Raw genomic sequence first — 20,058 nt, 5'->3', positions numbered from 1 at the left:
TTCATGTTTAAAAGGTTTTTTTTTCCCCTAGCAGTGCATCTGAAGAGGAGGGGTGCGCAACCTTTTTTGACCGAAGATCTACCTTCGATCAACCAACCTCCCGCGATCGACCCGTTAGTGCACACGGGAACGTACGCACGCACTTGCGCACCATCAGGAGCAACGGCCATAACGGCCGCTAAGATGATCGAGGCTTTGGACGCACTTTTGCAGCGTGTTAACTATCGTAGCTCACGTGTACTGTTTAAAAATGCTTCTCTCGGCCCTCCAGATTCCCATTCTTTGCCAGTACCCTCAGTGTAATGTACATGAAATGCCATTTTTTTTCACAGCAGTCACCTGCCCGGCATTTCGCCCTGCTAGTCGAAATGTGCGTCGCAGGCTATGACGCAAATCTTCATCGACAGAAATGTTGAAATGTAATATTTATTCCACCCATTTTTACAGCATTGGAAAACGTTAAGAATGTTTGTGTCATGTTTGTCCTCCTACAGAAACCATATTGAAGACAAAAAAAATCTATTTCCCTCCCCCATCTTTTTCCATTTTCAAACATTTTTGAAAAAGCTCCATGGAGCCACTAGGGCGGCGCTAAAGAGCCGCATACGGCTCGGGTGGCAGACCCCCAGCACAAAAAGGAGGCCAATGTGTGTTCGTCTATTTGTCTTCTGTGCGTCAACTACTGTATCCCTATGGCAGATGATACGTAGTGTGTGCTGCCCTCTACTGATCAAAAAGCGGAAGTGTGACACCACACTCAATAGTCCAGTTCTGTAATTGGCCTGTTCTGTGTGCGGTTTGATTTTGGAATCACGGTGTTTCTGATTAATTAGAGTCATCGTATTTATGAGGAAGCAGAAACTACAAGGAAAAAAAAGAGAAAAAACTCTTTTGCAATCCTTATTGTAATTATCTGTGAGCTTTCGGTCCAAGAAGTGCTGTCAAGTCCTAGTTTTCCATTTAGATGGATGAGTGGGCACATCGAGTGACCTGTGGCAGTGGCTCTCTACTGGCAGTGGTATTTAACATTTAAATTCAATACATTTGCATTTAATCTTTTCTAATGTTTTTTGCAATCCTTATTGTAATTATCTGTGAGCTTTCAGTCCAAGAAGTGCTGTCAAGTCCTAGTTTGCTAGTTTTCTTTTCCAGTGTTTTTTTTCAAACACAGTTTTACAGTTTGTATCTAACTTTCAATACATTTGAATTGAGTCATGATTGAAGCACTTTTTTTTTTTTTTTTAAGTGGAGTGATCATGTCCACCTGTGCACATTGTTACAGTGGCTTACAATAATATGAAATATACCTTTCCAGAATACAACCTCTGCCTTTTTATTGATGAAAACTTGGGCCTAGTACACCGATGCGTTTGAATGTTGGTCATAGTTGGGAGTTTAAATTTAAAAAGTTTAAGAACTACTCGCCGGTGAGACAAGAACGATTGCACTCTGCAAATTGTGACAAGCAACAGACTACAAATTTTTAAATAAAAAAATAAAATAATAAAAAATAACACTACTAATTTGATTTGACCAAGACGAAAACTATCTGATGGGATTGCTTTGCCTGCTAGATAATTAAAGTTTGATTACACATTGCAAGGAAGGAAGCGATGGGATTGCTTTGCCTGCTAGATAATTAAAGTTTACTGCAATTATAAACTTTTATGGGCTAAAATTTGATGACACATTGCAAGGAAGGAAGTCCTCTTATTTGGCGGGCCAGTCAAGTTGTCAAAGAATGAACCGGAGATTCGAAGAAAAGCGACAGCGGAAGTTGTCACCGATTTGGACATGTGAGTGTATGTCCAGGTGTGTTTGAATGGTGCTTGTTATCAGTGAATGCCGGCACACATGAATGGTTGTCATTCTTTGTATTCTCGTCGGGATGGCGGGAGGTGGAGGGAAGAATGAGGCAATGGGTTAAGACTTTGTGAGCAGCAGCGAGTCAATAAACGCTCTGTGATTTGCCCCCCGGAGGACTCCATGTGGACGACGTCATCAAATCAAACTTTGAGGTCTTGACAAGTTAGTACCTGTGAGGATGTTCTCGCCCATGACTTTGACTTGCACTTCCAGCGAGTGCGGCGAGGTGTACGTGATCTCAGCCGTGGCGTGGGCGACCTCCCCGATGAATAAGGGGGACAAGAACTCGGTCTTCTCCACACGAACCAAAACAGCCAGGCAGCGGTCCTGGAGAAGGCAGTTCGGGACGACATTTTATCATACTTGCGGTATCGCTATTGATTAGCACACAAAAGGAAAGCGAGCACACTGAAGCTGCTTTGTTCAGACAAGCAAGGTACCATGATGTCTGAAGATGGATCGTGTGATATTTTTTACTTAGAGACGTCGCTGCATTGTCGCTCCTTTCAAACGTACCATTTCAGAATATAAACCAAAACCTCTTTTTCGATTCTGTTTGACAATATTTATGAGTAAAGGTTTTTTCGCTATAAGAATCTGACTTTGACTTATTGCTGAACTCATTTATTCATGAAGTGCTTTCATGCACACTTTTTAAAATAAACCTACAGTACCGATGGGGAGTGTTCTTAATATACTTTCGGTCCAATGCATTTTTCAAGCATTGTAAATATTCAAACATATGTGTGTTCGGGAAAGCAGCTGTGTACAATACTGCAGATCGCACGTCATATCTGGAGAGAGGCAGAAATGTAAGACATCATCAGAATGTTGTTGAATGCAAGACAAGGATCCAATGATGCGAGTCAAAGCAGAATTTGGTTCAGTGGGTAAAAGGTAAAACATGATATGAGAGTCGCAGCTGATGGGCAGTCGTCGTGTCAGTAACTCAACTTAACTGTTGCTTCTGTTCAGTGTTGTGACTGTTTTTTATTTCCTGTTTTTTTTTTTCAACTGTTGTTGGCTTCATAGGATCCCGTTTTAGGCAGAGCTGGCATTCAGCGTGTTTTGGGGACATCCATCTGTACGTGCCGTTTGAAGAAGTGGCGCTGAGTGAACATGTAGACTGGGCTGCTTCAACGGCTTCTTGGACCAGCCACTACTAGCTAGCCACCTACTTGTGGACATTTGTCATTGACATTTTTTATTTAATTTATTTCATTTGATTGGGACGGTGCACATTAATCAACATGAGAGTAAAAACTGCCCATCATAGATACTGTGAGAGAGCATGGGAAAAATTAGCAAGAGTACCGTATTTTCCGCACTATAAGGCGCTTCGGATTTTAAGGCGTACCTTCAATGAATTTGAAAACTTTTTTCATATATTGGGTGCACTGCATGATAAATCACATAGAATAGAAGCTACAACAGTGGCTCCGGTTGCGCTATGCATCCACTAGATGGTGCTACGCTAAAGGGAATACAATACAATACAGCTTTATTTATATAGAGCCTCCACAACCGCTGCAGCTGTAACAATGAGAACTGGTCACAAACACGGACATGGAACATATAAATACAAATGGCATTACAAAACAATAAATGAAAGACAAAAGTTATGCAGACAACTGATTCAACAAAAAGGCACACAAACCTCATGGGCTCACATCCACAAGGGGCTAAATATCCTTCGAGGTCTTGCTTGTCTCCTTCTTCCTTCGTTTAGTCAGTAGTTAATTATGCTTTTGGTATAATCTTTGTTTCATTTTGCCTGCGCAGAGCTCACAAAGTAGTTGTCTGTTTGAGTGTGTGTTGGCGACTGCACGTCAATTAGTGCCAGGCAGAACCCTTTTAGGTTACAGTTGGTTCCTGCTAATAATCACCACTAGATGGCATAGGATCACTTACAGGGAAACAACGCAATGGGGTTATAAAGAGAGTTAAAGTTATGTTAGGCGCATTGGATTATAGGGCGCACTGACGGCTTTTGAGAAAATTGAATGCTTTTAGGTGTGTCTTAGAGTGCAGAAAATACGGTAAATATGGATGAAAAAAAAATGTCCACAATCCCATGGTGCACTACGTTTGGTGCAAACGGGGGCTTCTATGACCACAGATGACATTTCGTCCATTTCAACTAAACAAAAATAAATGGATCCGCTTGTAAGATCTCACCTCATTCTGTGTGTTGCAGTGCCGTGTGCTAATAATGCATCCGGCTTCCTCGATCATCTTCAGGATGTTGCCACCGTGCACGTTACCGACAATGTTGGCATCATCCGGCCGCATGATCCTGCAATAAAAAAAAAAAAGACGGAATTAGAACGGGGGGGCAGTTTGGGCTGTCCAAAGTGCCATTTCCTCCGATCACAAGAGAAATTGGATCACTCACTTCTGGGTTTCACTCGCAAAAATGTTGTGCTTGCTTTGGGATGCTGAACAGTTTGACAAAACGTGGTATTCATTTGACTGGTATGTTCCATTGGAGGCAGGTTAGAGAGTGGGAAACAATGACCTTCCAAATAAAAAGTTGATGCCGGTAGAAAACAAAAAGCAGCACATAACAGTCACAATAAAAACAATACGATCTGAATGCTGTTGAATGTTATCAAGGAATACATGATATGTAAAATGACAATCTGCTAAGAAAAGTTTTTAATTATTTGAGTGCCCTACGAGTGGTACAATCCTGTTTCTTAATGGCTACACGTATTTTTGGTTACATTTTTTTATGTTGTTTGTTGTCTGAGTCATTTAGCAGTTTATAACTCACCTCAGATGCCAAACCACATGCGCTGCCCATCAAAAATATCATAAAAAAAAGAAAATCCACATCGTCACACCATAAGCCAGCAAATGAGTCACATTTACCATCTGACAAACTGAGTCTTGATTTTATGAATGACTGAGGACAAAATGACTGATGTTGTTTAGTCATGGCAACAAAGTTGACGTGTAAGCGTCGAGAACGGAGCAGCTGGTCACAATGCTGGAACTTCTACGAGATGTCCTTGGAGTTTGAAAAGACACTTTCAAGGAAGGTCACACGGCAACCAGATACGCGATTACAAATGGAAGTATTGTGTGAACTACCTGCAGAGCTCATATTTGAAGTCTGCCGTCTCCACGTAGGGCACAAACTTTTTCGGGGGCCTGAAGCAGCGCATCTTCCAAACCTGACACTCTGTCTCTCTCTCTCTCTCTCTCTTCTCTCCGTCAGCTACTCAATTGCCTTCTGGATGCCTTCTGCATCCAGGCCTGATATTTGAGGCCCTGAAGTCACCACGGTGCCCATCACGACTGGTCTGACTGGATCAGAACCCCTCCCCCTTGATGAAGCGATAAGACACCAAAGTGACAATAACAGCGACTATCTCCGTCAGTGTCGTGTGCCGTGGCTGACGAGGGAATCTCAGGAATCTGGATTGCCTCTGCCAAGGAACTCGTCTATGTGAGGGCTGTTACATAAAACACTTTTAACCACTTATGGGTTTTTTTTTGTTTTGTTTTCTTGTTTCAGAACAGCAATTCTGCGTATTCACACTTTATTCTGTGGCGTGCCCTCCAATACCAAAAGATGTCGCCATCTTTTTAAAAGGAAAGCAGGACAAAAACAGGTGTCAAGGTAGCATTTTGAAGTGGTACGGGTTGAGCGATTTTGGAAAGTCATCTAATTTCAATTCCCCCACCCCCTCTCAATAATTACAATTGAATATGCGATTTTTTTTCAAGGTCCTCTTCACGTTTTTTTTTTTAACACAAGAAGTAAATAATGTGTATTACATTAGACAGTACCAGATTTATAATACACCAATGTTTTTGTTTTATAGGTTACGCTAATATCAAGGCAAACGAAACATGAATTAAGTCTTCAGCAATTTCGATACTTTGACTTACAGTTTTTTCGGCGTTCACTGGGACAACTTCTCAAAATTCGACCAGGGCGTGCGTGGGTTTTCTCTGGGTGCTCCGGTTTCCTCCCACGTTCCAAAAATATGCATGGCAGGCTGATTGAACATTCTAAATTGTCCCTAGGTGTAAGTGTGAGCGCCGATGATTGCTCGTCTCTGTGTGCCCTACGATTGGCTGGCAACCGGTTCAGGGTGTACTCCGGCTTACTGCCCGAAGACAGCTGGGATAGGCTCCAGAATGCCCCGTGACCCTTGTGAAGATAAAGCGGTTCAGAACATGGATGGAATAGTAAACAGTTTTTAGGGGCCATCAATTGTTTTATTTTTCTATTTTATAAGCAGTACTTTTTACGTTTAAGAGGAAATAGGTCATGAGCATAGACCACTCCTGACTACTTTTCACCACCTTTTACAAACAGCAAAAGGGTGATGTTGGTTATTTGTACAGTTCAATTTTATCTTCACTTGGGGAGAGAAATACGGAAAGATCTTTCATCAGCCCGTTTTAGGGCCAAAACAAGCAACTCCAGGGCTTACAAGAGAAAGTCCGGCTTCCTTTTTTACCACATGCAGCAAAAAGTTCCTGGTCATGTTGGTGTGTTCCTCAATTGCTCAACAAGAAATGTGCTTCAAAATGAACATTGCTGTGACTGGATCTCAGAAATAAAGTGAAAAGACTCTCCTCAAAGGAAGAATAGCAAAGTTAAAGCAAGTGAATCTTGCTCAGGCGTCATATGGTGTCAAAAAATAACTATTGGGATTTGGCTCTAAATAAAGAAGTGCTTGGGTTGATTTGATTTTTTGTTTCAAACAATATTTTTCTAGCTTTTGAAACCCCATTTCACACTGGAAGCAGTGAAATTGTGAATAATTTAAGTGCTCTGTTGCACCCTGTTGTGCATATTTGTCTGAAAGATTATCTTCTGGATAGGGTGATGACACATCGCAAATATAATTTGCAGGTCTTGTAAAACTGTGGCTTCCCTGTGTGTCATGTCTGTATTTGTTTTGTTTCAGTTCCAGCTGGAGTGAAGGGCGTTTCCCTCCAGACCTGTTCCCAACCATCATCATGACTTGTATTTCAGGACTACAACTTCTGCTACTCCTGATCGGATTGTTGACCTTGTTCCCTGTATCGAATCAAGTGTTGTTTTCTCGGCCTCTCAATCATAGTCGCTCTCATTTTCATAAGTTTCTTATTTGTATGGACAGTATTATTATTTGTTCTTGGTTTTGTGAAATCGAGCTCCTTGTCATTTAATTTTGTTTTTTCTCCGTGATTACCAGGACGTTTACACCTTATTTTTCCTTGCACCTTGTGATGAGCAATTTCTGTTTGCACTTTGTGCTCATCTATAAATAAATATTTTTATCACATTTTGTCTGAGCCTGCATTTCTGGGATTCAAAACATTCGGTTCATTTCAGAACATGATATAGAGTGTCAAAATGAATTTTTGACACGGTTCGGGAACGAACTGAATGGCGATCGGATCCCACATACATCAAACAGTAATCCTCACAAAAATATTCATTTAGGACAACAACACACCAACAAAGTGTAAACAGAAATCGCTGGTCAAAAGAACCAGGAAAACCATATATTATCAAAAAGTGCTTACAAAAGCAAGGAAAAAAACTCGAGATATAAACAAAATGACAAAAGTCAAATTTTACGAAAAACAAAAACATGAGCAAGGTCAAAGACAGAAAAAATAAATACAAAGCAAGAGGGTAGAGCGCAAAAACAGATTTAAAATCATGATCAAATAGGCAGCAGTTGTGCAGTTGTGCACGCTGGAGAAACCCTACACTGCTACCTGCTGGACACGCACAAGAACAGCATCATAACAAATTTATACGACACCGAGAAACTGTTTGTGAAAAACGCATAATGTCTCCTTTAACCTGTGTTTGCCCAGCAACATTTGCGCAGTGCAGACACAGATGTGGGAGTGTTAAAAATAAAAATAAAAAAATTAAAATACATTTAAAAAAAGGATGGGCATTATGCGCCCCCTGTTGGGGACCAAGAGTACAACGACGCAGGACATGCTGCTGGGACAGGAAGCCCATTCATCATGGTTCCAGCTTTGCACATGAACGTCTTGTCATATACGATAAAGAAATGAGCAGTAAGATACGTGGTGGCATCATCTTGTACGCGTTTAACAACCAACGTGTATTTTAGTGTTAAGCGACACGAATCACAAGAACGAAAGAAAAATGCCTTAATCATCCCCGAACGTATCCTGTGTGACGCGGTACGCCATCCCTGGTAAACATCTTAAACGTCGTCACCAAAAAACGATAACGTGCAGGGAAATAAAATGGTAAATCAGATCAAGCAGATTAAGCCGGCGAGTGACGTAAAGTCTCGCGACGGACGCATGCCGGCATACGTGAGTTCCGTGTATGCGTTCATGTGTCGCACGTCTAATAACGAAGAAAAGTCAGGACACCTCGTAATAAACATAAATAACCAAATGAAACATCTTACCTGCATAGTTGAAGGGATGATGCGGCGTCAGAAGCCTTCATCGCAGACATGATGCTGGTGAGGATGTGCTCTTTCCTGATGGAGAAAACGACACATGAAACCACTCGCACAGAATACGGGACGAGTCAAAAGAAAAACGTGACGGAAGTGATTTAAAAAAAAAAGGTTTTAAAGGTTTCTCACGGTTGTAACGAAACACGATGTGCTGAACAAGTGATTCCTTAAAGCGAATCCGTAGTGTTTAGTTTGGAAATGTCACGCTAACAGCCATTTTGCTTCCCTCGGTGGGCTTCCGTCTGAACGAGGCGACTCTGACTGAGCCCGTGAACGCATAACACTGTGGCAATAGCACCACCGGCCTTTAGAGGGCAGAAAAACTCAATGCAAAAAGACACCGAGGGCAAAACACATTGATTTAATTACAGTACATTTTAAACAAACGAATAAACAATGAGAGTTTTAGTCAAGCAATTGCTGTGTCAAAACAAAATCTCTTTTCAAAGATATTATAATGCTATCAACACTGACAACGTGTTTTGCACTGCACGCTCTGTAAATAACCTAACCAAAGTATGTGTATTATTTCTCTCTGACTTTATTTTTTATAATATTCAATATATAATGTGTCCCGCGACAAAAATGAGTTTAACACCCCTGATGTAGGGTGTGAATAAATGGTCGTTTGCCTCGATGTGCCCTGCGAATGACTGGTGATCAATTCAGGGTGTTCGGGCGGGGTAGGCTCAAGCAACCCCCGCGACCCTGTTCAGGATAAGAGGTGTTGAAAATGGGTGGGTGGATAGATGGATGGATGGATGAAGTGTCATGAGGTACTGGTAAAACTATTCTGTATGGAAAAATGAGAAACACGCACAATATGACCACGACGTCGCAGTTTTATTGTTTTCATATATGTACATTAAATACATAATTCGCTGAAAATTGCGAAAATAAAACATCCCAACAGAGATACTTGCTGTGACACACAACATGTCCACCAAATCAATCTGCACAGATTCAGAACCATGAAGTCATACAGTGCAAATTCACTAAGAGTGACCCATAGGGTCTTACAGGGCTGGTCCAATAGCCCTTAAATCATTCAGTCCTCAAAGCAGACCAAATACTGAACGTAAAACATACATGCGGAGTTTTAACAAAATACGACAGTCTAGATTTGTCAACTTATACAGGACAACCGACGCGTACGCAAAAGGTAAAGTATACAATACTCGGCTAAGTCGATTTATAGTAAATCTTAATTGTGGACAAGTCATATAAACATGTACTGGATCTATTTATGTATGGACACATGCTCGGGGCGCTTCTTTTGACTTGCGTTGAACAATCTACCAGGGTCTCCACATGGGGGCGCTGTCGTGCCGTGGAACTGAGCGAGCTCTGCCCGGGGGCAGCGCGCTCTCTGGTTTGGGGCCCAGGCTGGACTTGAGCCTCAGGAGCCTCTGCTGGATGTGTGCCGCGGAGCTCTGGCCGCAGCAGTTGAGGCATTGCCGGTTGACGTTGGCCACCATGGACCGCTGGATGAAGTCGGTCACCTGCCGGGTCGCGTCGGGCTCGAGGCCGCTTTTGGGAAGGAGCGCAGAGACGCGCTGGAGGCAAGCGTGGTAGCCCTCTTTGTAACTGTCTGTGGAATCTGAAATTTAGAAGAAAAACAAGGATGAGTGAGCCGTTAGGTAAGCGTTTTAGAAATCCAAATATCCCTCATATTTGTATGATATTATACTCACGTTTGTTTTGGACAGGGGGGATGTCACTGAGGAACCGCACAGTCATCTCCAGGATGTCTGCTTTCTCCAGCTTTGAGTTACGACTCTTCTACAGATGGTTGGGGGAAAAAAAAGAAAAATATTCATACAGATGATATGATTGATGATAATATTTCACATCTAATAATATCTTCATTCAAATGAAATTCGAAAACAACTTACATCTCTGCCGGTGAGTGGAAGAATCAGCTCTTTCAAGTGGTTCAGGCTGTCGTTGATGCGTGCGCGCCTTCTCTTTTCCACCAACGGTTTCATAGTCTGAAAAAGAACAAAGACGGTTGGCATTATATGAAATCTAAAACAACCAAAGACAGTTTTAAATGCGTGAAGGAAGACACAACTCACCTTTCTGAGCTCATGGGCTTCTTTTCTTTTGGCCACGGTGGGCCTCGGAGAAAAGGATGCCAGAGGGTCACAAGTTACGTTTGGAGACATGTTCTTCGTCCTTTCGATTCTCGAGGTGTATCCTCGACAAGATACTCGAGGAGAAATGTTTCTAACTGCCACTGGCTGGGGTTTATATCCACATCGACGGCGTGGGTGCCCGTGCGTCACAGCGACGCCCCCAAGCCAACACCAAACGACGTGACTGGCCACGCATTGGACGACGACGACAACAGAAAAAAAAAAGCATCACGTTTATTAAAATAGCCATCTGTCTTGGATCCAAGCGTGACAGCTTCAGTGCGTGTCTACATTATAATAAGCAAAAAAAAAAAAAAAAAAAAAATCTGTATAATCCACATCCAGACACCCAGCGTCAAACTTATTTGCTCGCACACAAACCCAACACACGTTTGAATAGACGTATGGCTATTTTTTTTTATTCCACGCATGTGTAAACAGCGCTTTATGTAGTATATTGCTTTGTTGGTCGTATATAGAAAAACAACATGAATTGTATTAGTGCGTAATTGTCGTTGTTTTGCGTAATTGCGCAGAGCCTCAAAACGTTCGAAAAATGAAACGAGGCCAATTTAATGCTCATGTATATGTTGTGGTTACACAATTGTTGTGATTATACTTCATATGCTGTACTTTAAAAATATATATCACACATCCAGTACTCTTTACGACTTGTATTATTGTTTGAGTTGAATTAAATGTATTTTTACTTTGTTTAATTCCCACAATGGATGTTTGCGCATATAAATACTTTTTCACGGGGACACATAAATGAATACATGAAACAAATGACGGCGTATTACAGCTGTCCGGGGGGAAAAAAATGGACGCTTGCGTGCGTCGAAAAACGGGGTCCAAGGACAGCCAGTCTCCTGTTCCAATCGAATCCACGCCACATCAAGTAAACCCAAGCCACGCTACTTCCAAATAACATCTGCTCGTAAATTTTGACAACAATAGTTTTGCATATGAGGTTTATGCAGTTCGAGCCGGAGGGGGCGAGGTCTCAATACCTGTGGGGTGTTTAGTGCGTCTCGCTGCCAACGCTATACACAGAGAGGCGCGGGTGCTGAAACCAAAAGGGGGCCAGGGGAGGCAAGGGAGGGGGGTGGGGGGGCATTGGGTGGTTTGGCAGTCACGAGATGCGCACAATAGAGCAGATAGAAACAGAACAGCAACATCAATCCTCAAAATAAATGATTGCGCGTTTGATGCGTTTCTGCTAAGCAGTGGATCACATCCTTGACGGGGGTGTTGGGGGTAATGACACAATTCATGCGTCTCGCTTTTTCATGTGTACGTGTACGAAAAACTTCAGTTTCAAATTATCATCGTATCGAACAAGAACTGAATTGTATGACAAGCCATCAGATGCCGCTGCACTCTGGGGAACCACGCGTGCTGCACGCGCCGCGGTGACCAGATGGCTCCCGGCCCCCTTCTGAACAGCCCCCATTCTCCCTCCTCCTTAGCCTGCGTCCACCCAAGTCAACCCATCCTGCAGGGCCAACATCCCAGCCACCACCATTCATTCCTTTCATGGCCATCGTTCGAACGGACACACCCGCACACACACGCACGCACGCACACACACGCACACACTGTCATTGAGTTGTGTCGATCTTTCTTGAACGCGCATGACACATGATCCCAAGCACTTTTAGCGTGGCTACCCCATCTGCATGTTTCTAATGATGTGCAACTGCAACGAGTCGTGAACACCCCCGACACATACACACGCAACACTGTGGAATACCCCTATGTGTCGCCTCTGCGTTGTGTTTTTCTTCGACGGCTGTTGGCGTCACAGGGAATCACGTGATGCCTGTTTTTGCATATTGTAAAAAAGAAAGATAGACAGACAGACACACAGACAGCAAGGAAGAAAGAAAGAAACAGACAGACAGGCAGGCAAGCAAGCAAAAAAGAAAGCATGTGATGTCGACTAACACGGACACCCTGATTAGGAAAGGTCAGAGCAGACTTTTCCTACTCAGGAAACTGAGGTCTTTTGGGGTTCAGGGGTCACTCCTTAAGACTTTTAAGACCTTCCACTTTTCCCCTCCTCTGTTGTGTTGGCAGTGTGTTTTGGCTCATTGTCTTGTTGCACGATGAAGCTTCTCCCTATTAGATTGGACGCATTCTTCTCTAAATGATGGCTGATGCAAAAAAAAAAAAAAAAAGTTAATTTCATTAATTTAGTGGTCCAGTGGTTAGCGCGTCGGCTTCACAGTGCCGAGGTGCAGGGTTTGATTTCCGTTCCGGCCACGGTGCCGCCATAGCTGATATTTACTGAATTAAACGCTGCAGCGCTGCTTTGTCAGGTTTTTCATAGTATGACCACAAATCCATTGGTTGATTTTGTCTTATATAACAGTTTACATGCACTGCATTATTCTCTACAATGGCCTCGATGCAAAGATGAGCCCTTTGAGAAGCACACTCGCTGCACGCGCCCCTCATAGTCCCGCTGGGATGGGGAGATTAATGGAAGGGAAGGGTGAGGCAGGGGGGTCCCACCTCTTCTCTCATTCTATGTCGTCGGTTAGAGTCCCCTTTTGTCTTTTCAAGTAAATTGGGCGTCTGTAACCCATCTGCGCAGGCCGGATAACAGGGAGCCTTTGTCTCTCAAGGTCCCGACACTTCAGAGGAATTAAGAGTAACAGGCAGGTTTTGGGATGAGGGAGACGGCGAGGGACCTTTTTTCACAGTGTTGGTTTAAAGCTGCGTCTAGTTAAGAATGGACGAGGTACGAATAGAGACAAAACTGTTGAATTGCTGATGTAACCACCCATCCATCCATTTTCTGATCCGCTTCATCCTCACAAGGGTGTGCTGGAGCCTATCCGAGAACAAATGACGGCGTATTACAGCTGTCGGGGGGGAAAAAAATGGACGCTTGCGTGCGTCGAAAAACGGGGTCCAAGGACAGCCAGTCTCCTGTTCCAATCGAATCCACGCCACATCAAGTAAACCCAAGCCACGCTACTTCCAAATAACATCTGCTCGTAAATTTTGACAACAATAGTTTTGCATATGAGGTTTATGCAGTTCGAGCCGGAGGGGGCGAGGTCTCAATACCTGTGGGGTGTTTAGTGCGTCTCGCTGCCAACGCTATACACAGAGAGGCGCGGGTGCTGAAACCAAAAGGGGGCCAGGGGAGGCAAGGGAGGGGGGTGGGGGGGCATTGGGTGGTTTGGCAGTCACGAGATGCGCACAATAGAGCAGATAGAAACAGAACAGCAACATCAATCCTCAAAATAAATGATTGCGCGTTTGATGCGTTTCTGCTAAGCAGTGGATCACATCCTTGACGGGGGTGTTGGGGGTAATGACACAATTCATGCGTCTCGCTTTTTCATGTGTGGGCCAGGGGAGGCAAGGGAGGGGGGTGGGGGGGCATTGGGTGGTTTGGCAGTCACGAGATGCGCACAATAGAGCAGATAGAAACAGAACAGCAACATCAATCCTCAAAATAAATGATTGCGCGTTTGATGCGTTTCTGCTAAGCAGTGGATCACATCCTTGACGGGGGTGTTGGGGGTAATGACACAATTCATGCGTCTCGCTTTTTCATGTGTACGTGTACGAAAAACTTCAGTTTCAAATTATCATCGTATCGAACAAGAACTGAATTGTATGACAAGCCATCAGATGCCGCTGCACTCTGGGGAACCACGCGTGCTGCACGCGCCGCGGTGACCAGATGGCTCCCGGCCCCCTTCTGAACAGCCCCCATTCTCCCTCCTCCTTAGCCTGCGTCCACCCAAGTCAACCCATCCTGCAGGGCCAACATCCCAGCCACCACCATTCATTCCTTTCATGGCCATCGTTCGAACGGACACACCCGCACACACACGCACGCACGCACACACACGCACACACTGTCATTGAGTTGTGTCGATCTTTCTTGAACGCGCATGACACATGATCCCAAGCACTTTTAGCGTGGCTACCCCATCTGCATGTTTCTAATGATGTGCAACTGCAACGAGTCGTGAACACCCCCGACACATACACACGCAACACTGTGGAATACCCCTATGTGTCGCCTCTGCGTTGTGTTTTTCTTCGACGGCTGTTGGCGTCACAGGGAATCACGTGATGCCTGTTTTTGCATATTGTAAAAAAGAAAGATAGACAGACAGACACACAGACAGCAAGGAAGAAAGAAAGAAACAGACAGACAGGCAGGCAAGCAAGCAAAAAAGAAAGCATGTGATGTCGACTAACACGGACACCCTGATTAGGAAAGGTCAGAGCAGACTTTTCCTACTCAGGAAACTGAGGTCTTTTGGGGTTCAGGGGTCACTCCTTAAGACTTTTAAGACCTTCCACTTTTCCCCTCCTCTGTTGTGTTGGCAGTGTGTTTTGGCTCATTGTCTTGTTGCACGATGAAGCTTCTCCCTATTAGATTGGACGCATTCTTCTCTAAATGATGGCTGATGCAAAAAAAAAAAAAAAAGTTAATTTCATTAATTTAGTGGTCCAGTGGTTAGCGCGTCGGCTTCACAGTGCCGAGGTGCAGGGTTTGATTTCCGTTCCGGCCACGGTGCCGCCATAGCTGATATTTACTGAATTAAACGCTGCAGCGCTGCTTTGTCAGGTTTTTCATAGTATGACCACAAATCCATTGGTTGATTTTGTCTTATATAACAGTTTACATGCACTGCATTATTCTCTACAATGGCCTCGATGCAAAGATGAGCCCTTTGAGAAGCACACTCGCTGCACGCGCCCCTCATAGTCCCGCTGGGATGGGGAGATTAATGGAAGGGAAGGGTGAGGCAGGGGGGTCCCACCTCTTCTCTCATTCTATGTCGTCGGTTAGAGTCCCCTTTTGTCTTTTCAAGTAAATTGGGCGTCTGTAACCCATCTGCGCAGGCCGGATAACAGGGAGCCTTTGTCTCTCAAGGTCCCGACACTTCAGAGGAATTAAGAGTAACAGGCAGGTTTTGGGATGAGGGAGACGGCGAGGGACCTTTTTTCACAGTGTTGGTTTAAAGCTGCGTCTAGTTAAGAATGGACGAGGTACGAATAGAGACAAAACTGTTGAATTGCTGATGTAACCACCCATCCATCCATTTTCTGATCCGCTTCATCCTCACAAGGGTGTGCTGGAGCCTATCCGAGCCCTCTTCGGGCAGTAGGCGGAGGACACCCTGAACCGGTGGCCAGCCAATCGCTGGGCACACAGAGACAAACAACCATCCACGCTCACACTCACACCTCAGGACAATTTGGAGTGCCCACTCAACCTGCCACACATGTTTTTGGAATGTGGGAGGAAACCGGAGTACCCAGGAGAAAACCCACGCAGGCACGGGGAGAACATGCAAACTCCACACAGGAAGGCCGGAGTGGGAGTCGAACCCTGGACCTCTCCACTGTGAGGTCAACATGCAAACCACTCGATCACCGTGCCGCTCACAGATTAAAAACAAATGATTTAAAATACAACAGACCATGACATGAAGTTGCGATTATTATTATGCATTGACTGTAGTTTTAAGGTGTAATATCACAATTCACCTTCATATGGCAAACATGGCTTAGCTGCAGTTACACCGTGACTTAGACTGCCCTTTACTACAACATAAGCAGGATTATTTATCATTATGCAGGACAAACACAGTACCTCAATAATATTAACATTTTGAGTGTGTTGATTTTTGTGGGCAAAAAATAAAAATAAAAATGCGCAAAATGAATCATTTCATTTTATGGACTTTTAAAGAAGTCCAAGATGGCGCCAGAGTAGGCAGCCGTCGGCAAGTGCTCTCATGAGACTTGCTTTTTGTTGTTTTAGTGTTGTCACTTTGTGTTGTTGTTGCGTGTGTGGACCGGATGTGGTTTGTTTTTCAACATTTTTTGGCCACGGCATTCATCAAGGAGGAGACTCGGTGCTTGGTGGTTGCGCCTTCTCGGCAGCATGGATATACCAGCACTGTTTTTGATTGGGAGGAATGTCGGTGCCATTTGACTGTCATTGCTGGACAGCTCTGGGGCGCTTGTGGGGGTTTTTTTGCGCCTGTAATGGGCAGCATTTTACACAGCCCCACACGGTTTGTTCAGCGGAGAGTTCGGTGCTGTTGGACGGTCTGCGGCTGGATGGATGCAAGGCTTGAGGAGCCGAGGGTGAGAAAAAAGGACCGTCAGCGCAGACCGCCGATGCGGATGTGGAACTGGGAGTCGCGGCTTGGAGTTGAAGCGGATTACGTGGGACAGGCAATATGAGCCAATCTCTTTTCGTCAGTGGACGCTACAGCTTCGTGTTTGCTTTCAAAACTTAGCTTGTAGCAGACGTGTGCACATTTTCAGCATGACGTCTCTGATCCACTGGTGAACGGACACTTTGATCCTCTCCTCTTTCATCTATAACTGCTTCAAACAATAAAGTGTATGCAGGAAAAGTGATTAAGAATGCACGACTGTCTGTGTCTTATGTGTTGTGTTGTGTTGTTTTATTTTGTTATTTTGACTTCAAGATGGCGCCACGAGAGTGGCTGCCTTTCCAGCAGCTCCTTTTTTTTTTTTTAACACCCAGATATGAATGTCACAAAACTGTTGCATGAAAGTTTTTGACAAGTGTAACAGACTGGAGCTGTTTCGGGGGGCTGTGCCCAGCCAGCCACGCAATGACCTCAGCGTTCTTCCCACCGAATTGGCGGCAAGCAGCGAGGCGCCTCAGCAACAATAGAGCAGCTGCTCTCAGCATCAATGGGCTGCGGGTGACCTGCGGCTTTGTGCATTTGCCGCCTTTCCTCCTCAACTCAACATCTCACTCATGATCTGTTTTTTTTTTTTTTAATGACACCAGAAAACACAAATTCGACCAAACAATTTTTCTGTGTTGTTATTTCGCATTTATTGACTCCTTCGCAGCGACACATTTCAGACATCACATTTTCGAGACATGCTTCCAACACGTTCATTTAACACATAGTGTTTACGGACTATTCTTTTGCACAGACCAAAATACTTTTAAGTCCATCGTGCAAACCTCCGACCGAGTAACCCTTGGGGTTTTACAAAAAGTGTTGTCGACAACCCGTTCCTTTGAAACCCCAAAGAGGATTGCAATAATAAAACGTAGCAAACGATACTGTTTCTTTGGGTTCTGTGCTCTATTTTACCCGAAAATTAACCAACTGCTGGATGACATTAGGCAACACAGCAGCTCCCGCCACTCATCTTAATCATTACGCGTGTTAAATGGATCGTCTCCAAATAAATAAAGCATTAAACAAGCGTCCATTGAATCTACCAGGGCCTCCACACGTCAGCGCTGACGGCAGGCGGGACTTGTTGCGCCGCACGGGGGCCCGGGACCACCGGCAGAGATTGAGGTTGGCTCTCAGCCCTCGTGGAGCTCAAGCCGGACTTGAGGCTCAGCAGCCTCTGCTGGATGTGGGGGAGAGCCCTGGAGGTCTGCGCGCAGCAGTTGAGGCAGGACGGGTTGACCGTGGCGGACATGGAGCGCTGCACAAAGTCACTGACCCGCTCGCATGCGTCCTGGTTGAGGCTGCTTTGAGGGAGCAGAGCGGAGACCCGCTGGAGGCACTCTTTGTAACCCTCTCGGTAACTTTCTGCGGGGTCTGAATCGGAAGGAAAGAACACCATTAAGATACCACATCACTTTGTGATTATTATTATTATTATTATATTATTATTATTAGTGACGCAGCTAATAACCAATCTCACCTTTTGTTGGAGACGCTGGAAGGTCCCTGAGGAAGCGGACGGTCATTTCCAGAATGTCCGCTTTCTCCAGCTTGGAGTAGCGCGCGTTGTCTTTGCCAACCAGGGGCAGAATGAGACCCTTCAAATGGTTCAGACTGTCATTAATACGAGCACGTCTTCTTTTCTCCAACAGCGGCTTGAGAGTCTGGGAAAAAAATAATGAAGGATGTACGTGTTATTCAATCGCACTGTTTGCGCAAGTCATAATGAAAAAAAATGTCCTGCAGGAAACATGCATGCAGTATTTTCCTTGTTCTTACCTTTCTGAGCTCGTGGGCTTGTTTCCTCTGGGCCACGGTGGAACTAGCAGGGAGAGGCTGGCTGGCCTCGGAAGGGATGCTTGGACTCATATTTTGGGGGTGTCTTGTGCTTGTGAGAGGTGTTTGAATCAGGGAGCTGTGAGTGTGCTGCGGAGCTGTGCCGCCTCCTATTTATGTGGCCCTGGCGCGTCACGGGGGCGGGACACAAGCCGCTGCGCGGTTTGATCTGGAGCACAGGGGGCTGCGGGCCCAAGCCACTCGGGAAATAAATTAATGACATGCACTCCTCTCTGGGCCATCTGTCCTTGTCAGGCCCACCGTGCGATCAAGCGCTGGTATGCAGAGATCATTCGTGGAGACCGAGTCGCTGAACGCGTATTATATTTGTGTTCAATTTCTTCTACTTCAAGACGTGTTGCAGACGACTGAACACGAAAAGCCAATTTCGTTGCGCGAGATTACGCCCTTATTTTCACTCGGCCTTGGCGGAAATTGATGGTCCCACACAAACAAACGCTCATACTTCTACGACAGACAAATTCATATATCAATAAATCCATACCCGTATGGTCACATGAAAATATTCTGTCGTGTTATATAATCTACTCCAATTTAGTGTGTATTGCCAGAACCACACATAACGCACGCACATACACACGGGATTAGATATTTGTTTGCAAGATAGCAAGACTAAAGTGTTCCTAAAATGCATGCATCAACCCATGCCACGCCATCTAACATCTGTCTGGGGACCCCCACAGAAGCTTGTTACAATGCTAACAACATGGTGTTTATCTGCATGGATGCTGCTTGGGGTGGAGGGGACACGTTATCACACAAGTGACGCCGAGTTGCAGCACCACACACAGTCATACACCCACACATATACACACACACTCACACGTATACACACAGAGAGAAACAGCACACAGAAATCCATCATTGCGGTTGGGGGCTGGGGTATATGCCCACGCGATTTGCATGAACGTAAAACGTGCACGACGTGTCAACAGAGCAGTAGTGACAAGTAACGAAGTAGGCTAAAAGTAGAGACTAAGACGCTTATGGTGCGATTCAAAAAGGCTTTACGTGCATGGTTGTGGTCATGTGATAGAAAAGTATGACCAATTGGCACCTAAAATGTGCATGGCCATCTCCACCTATGCCCACTTTAATCTGTGAAAATATCAAAGTTAAGGCTATAATATTTGGGATTTTATGGGCATCAAGCTTCGCACCAATCTTTGACATTTTATGGACGGGTAAATTGAGGGGTTCGTTGTTTTTAATGGATGGCTCTACTTTACGAACGGCAAAAAGTGAGATTGATTCCGTTTGAACGCAGCTTTATTCAAAGGAGAAAAAACGACTTCCGCACCGCAGCACGAGCGAGAACAACTCAAATCACTTCCGGCTTTCCCTTACTTCAACAGCCAATCAGAATCGATCGACATAAAAACATGTCTAAGCATTTGTAAGTTAAGGGGTTTGTTGTTTTTAGTGGATAGCTCTACTTTACGAACGGCAAAAGGAGAGATGGAATCCTTCCAATGCAGTTTTATTGAGAAGAAAAAACGATGCACC

The 20,058-nt window shown here is 44.6% G+C and overlaps 3 protein-coding genes and 1 long non-coding RNA gene across 6 annotated transcripts in view; 1 reads left to right on the top strand and 3 right to left on the bottom strand.

The window, feature by feature from the left end:
* The window catches only part of acot7 (acyl-CoA thioesterase 7), a 35,220-nt gene extending 26,607 nt beyond the window's left edge, over positions 1 to 8,613 (bottom strand). The window contains exons 1-4 of one of the 2 annotated variants that reach the window (XM_019868127.1): positions 8,463 to 8,613; positions 8,280 to 8,354; positions 4,045 to 4,162; positions 2,037 to 2,193 (exon numbers count right to left, since the gene is read on the bottom strand). In XM_019868127.1, the coding sequence (XP_019723686.1) occupies positions 2,037 to 2,193; positions 4,045 to 4,162; positions 8,280 to 8,329 (325 nt within the window). In that variant the 5' untranslated portion in view covers positions 8,330 to 8,354; positions 8,463 to 8,613. Of the gene's footprint in view, positions 1 to 2,036; positions 2,194 to 4,044; positions 4,163 to 4,962; positions 5,127 to 8,279; positions 8,355 to 8,462 lie in introns of those variants that run through there. The other variant, XM_019868126.1, reaches the window with a different exon arrangement.
* On the top strand, positions 6,237 to 7,157 carry LOC109514764 (uncharacterized). Its single transcript, XR_002168048.1, has 2 exons — positions 6,237 to 6,712; positions 6,798 to 7,157. It is a non-coding gene; the product is annotated as an uncharacterized LOC109514764 (long non-coding RNA).
* A 546-nt stretch (positions 8,614 to 9,159) lies between the features above and the next one.
* On the bottom strand, positions 9,160 to 11,182 carry LOC109514763 (transcription factor HES-2-like). Of its 2 annotated transcripts, XM_019868129.1 has the most exons (4): positions 10,412 to 11,181; positions 10,229 to 10,324; positions 10,028 to 10,115; positions 9,160 to 9,933 (listed from the first exon to the last, which is right to left on the bottom strand). In XM_019868129.1, exons 1-4 carry the CDS (start codon positions 10,499 to 10,501, stop codon positions 9,629 to 9,631), a joined length of 579 nt encoding a protein of 192 aa, XP_019723688.1. In that variant the 5' UTR covers positions 10,502 to 11,181; the 3' UTR covers positions 9,160 to 9,628. The 2 variants fall into 2 exon arrangements, with proteins under 2 accessions (XP_019723688.1, XP_019723687.1); XM_019868128.1 differs by having other exon boundaries at positions 10,229 to 11,182.
* A 6,148-nt stretch (positions 11,183 to 17,330) lies between these two features.
* On the bottom strand, positions 17,331 to 18,600 carry hes2.1 (hes family bHLH transcription factor 2, tandem duplicate 1). Its single transcript, XM_019868096.1, has 3 exons — positions 18,475 to 18,600; positions 18,176 to 18,359; positions 17,331 to 18,069 (listed from the first exon to the last, which is right to left on the bottom strand). Exons 1-3 carry the CDS (start codon positions 18,562 to 18,564, stop codon positions 17,735 to 17,737), a joined length of 609 nt encoding a protein of 202 aa, XP_019723655.1. The 5' UTR covers positions 18,565 to 18,600; the 3' UTR covers positions 17,331 to 17,734.
* Positions 18,601 to 20,058: the final 1,458 nt, after the last annotated feature.

Source organism: Hippocampus comes, unplaced genomic scaffold (genome assembly GCF_001891065.2).
Source record: "Hippocampus comes isolate QL1 unplaced genomic scaffold, H_comes_QL1_v1.1 scaffold157, whole genome shotgun sequence".
Lineage (NCBI taxonomy): Eukaryota > Metazoa > Chordata > Actinopteri > Syngnathiformes > Syngnathidae > Hippocampus > Hippocampus comes.
This window is presented reverse-complemented; position numbering and strand designations above follow the sequence as displayed.

Coding starts and splice junctions, on each gene's coding strand:
- LOC109514763 (XM_019868128.1), bottom strand. CDS start 10,501: ATGTCTCCAAACGTAACTTGTGACCCTCTGGCATCCTTTTCTCCGAGG. Junction 10,116..10,228: donor TTCCACTCACCGGCAGAGAT/GTAAGTTGTTTT, acceptor AACCATCTGTAG/AAGAGTCGTAACTCAAAGCT. Junction 9,934..10,027: donor CCCCCCTGTCCAAAACAAAC/GTGAGTATAATA, acceptor TCTAAATTTCAG/ATTCCACAGACAGTTACAAA.
- hes2.1 (XM_019868096.1), bottom strand. CDS start 18,564: ATGAGTCCAAGCATCCCTTCCGAGGCCAGCCAGCCTCTCCCTGCTAGT. Junction 18,360..18,474: donor AAGCCCACGAGCTCAGAAAG/GTAAGAACAAGG, acceptor TTTTTTTCCCAG/ACTCTCAAGCCGCTGTTGGA. Junction 18,070..18,175: donor TCCAGCGTCTCCAACAAAAG/GTGAGATTGGTT, acceptor CTTCCGATTCAG/ACCCCGCAGAAAGTTACCGA.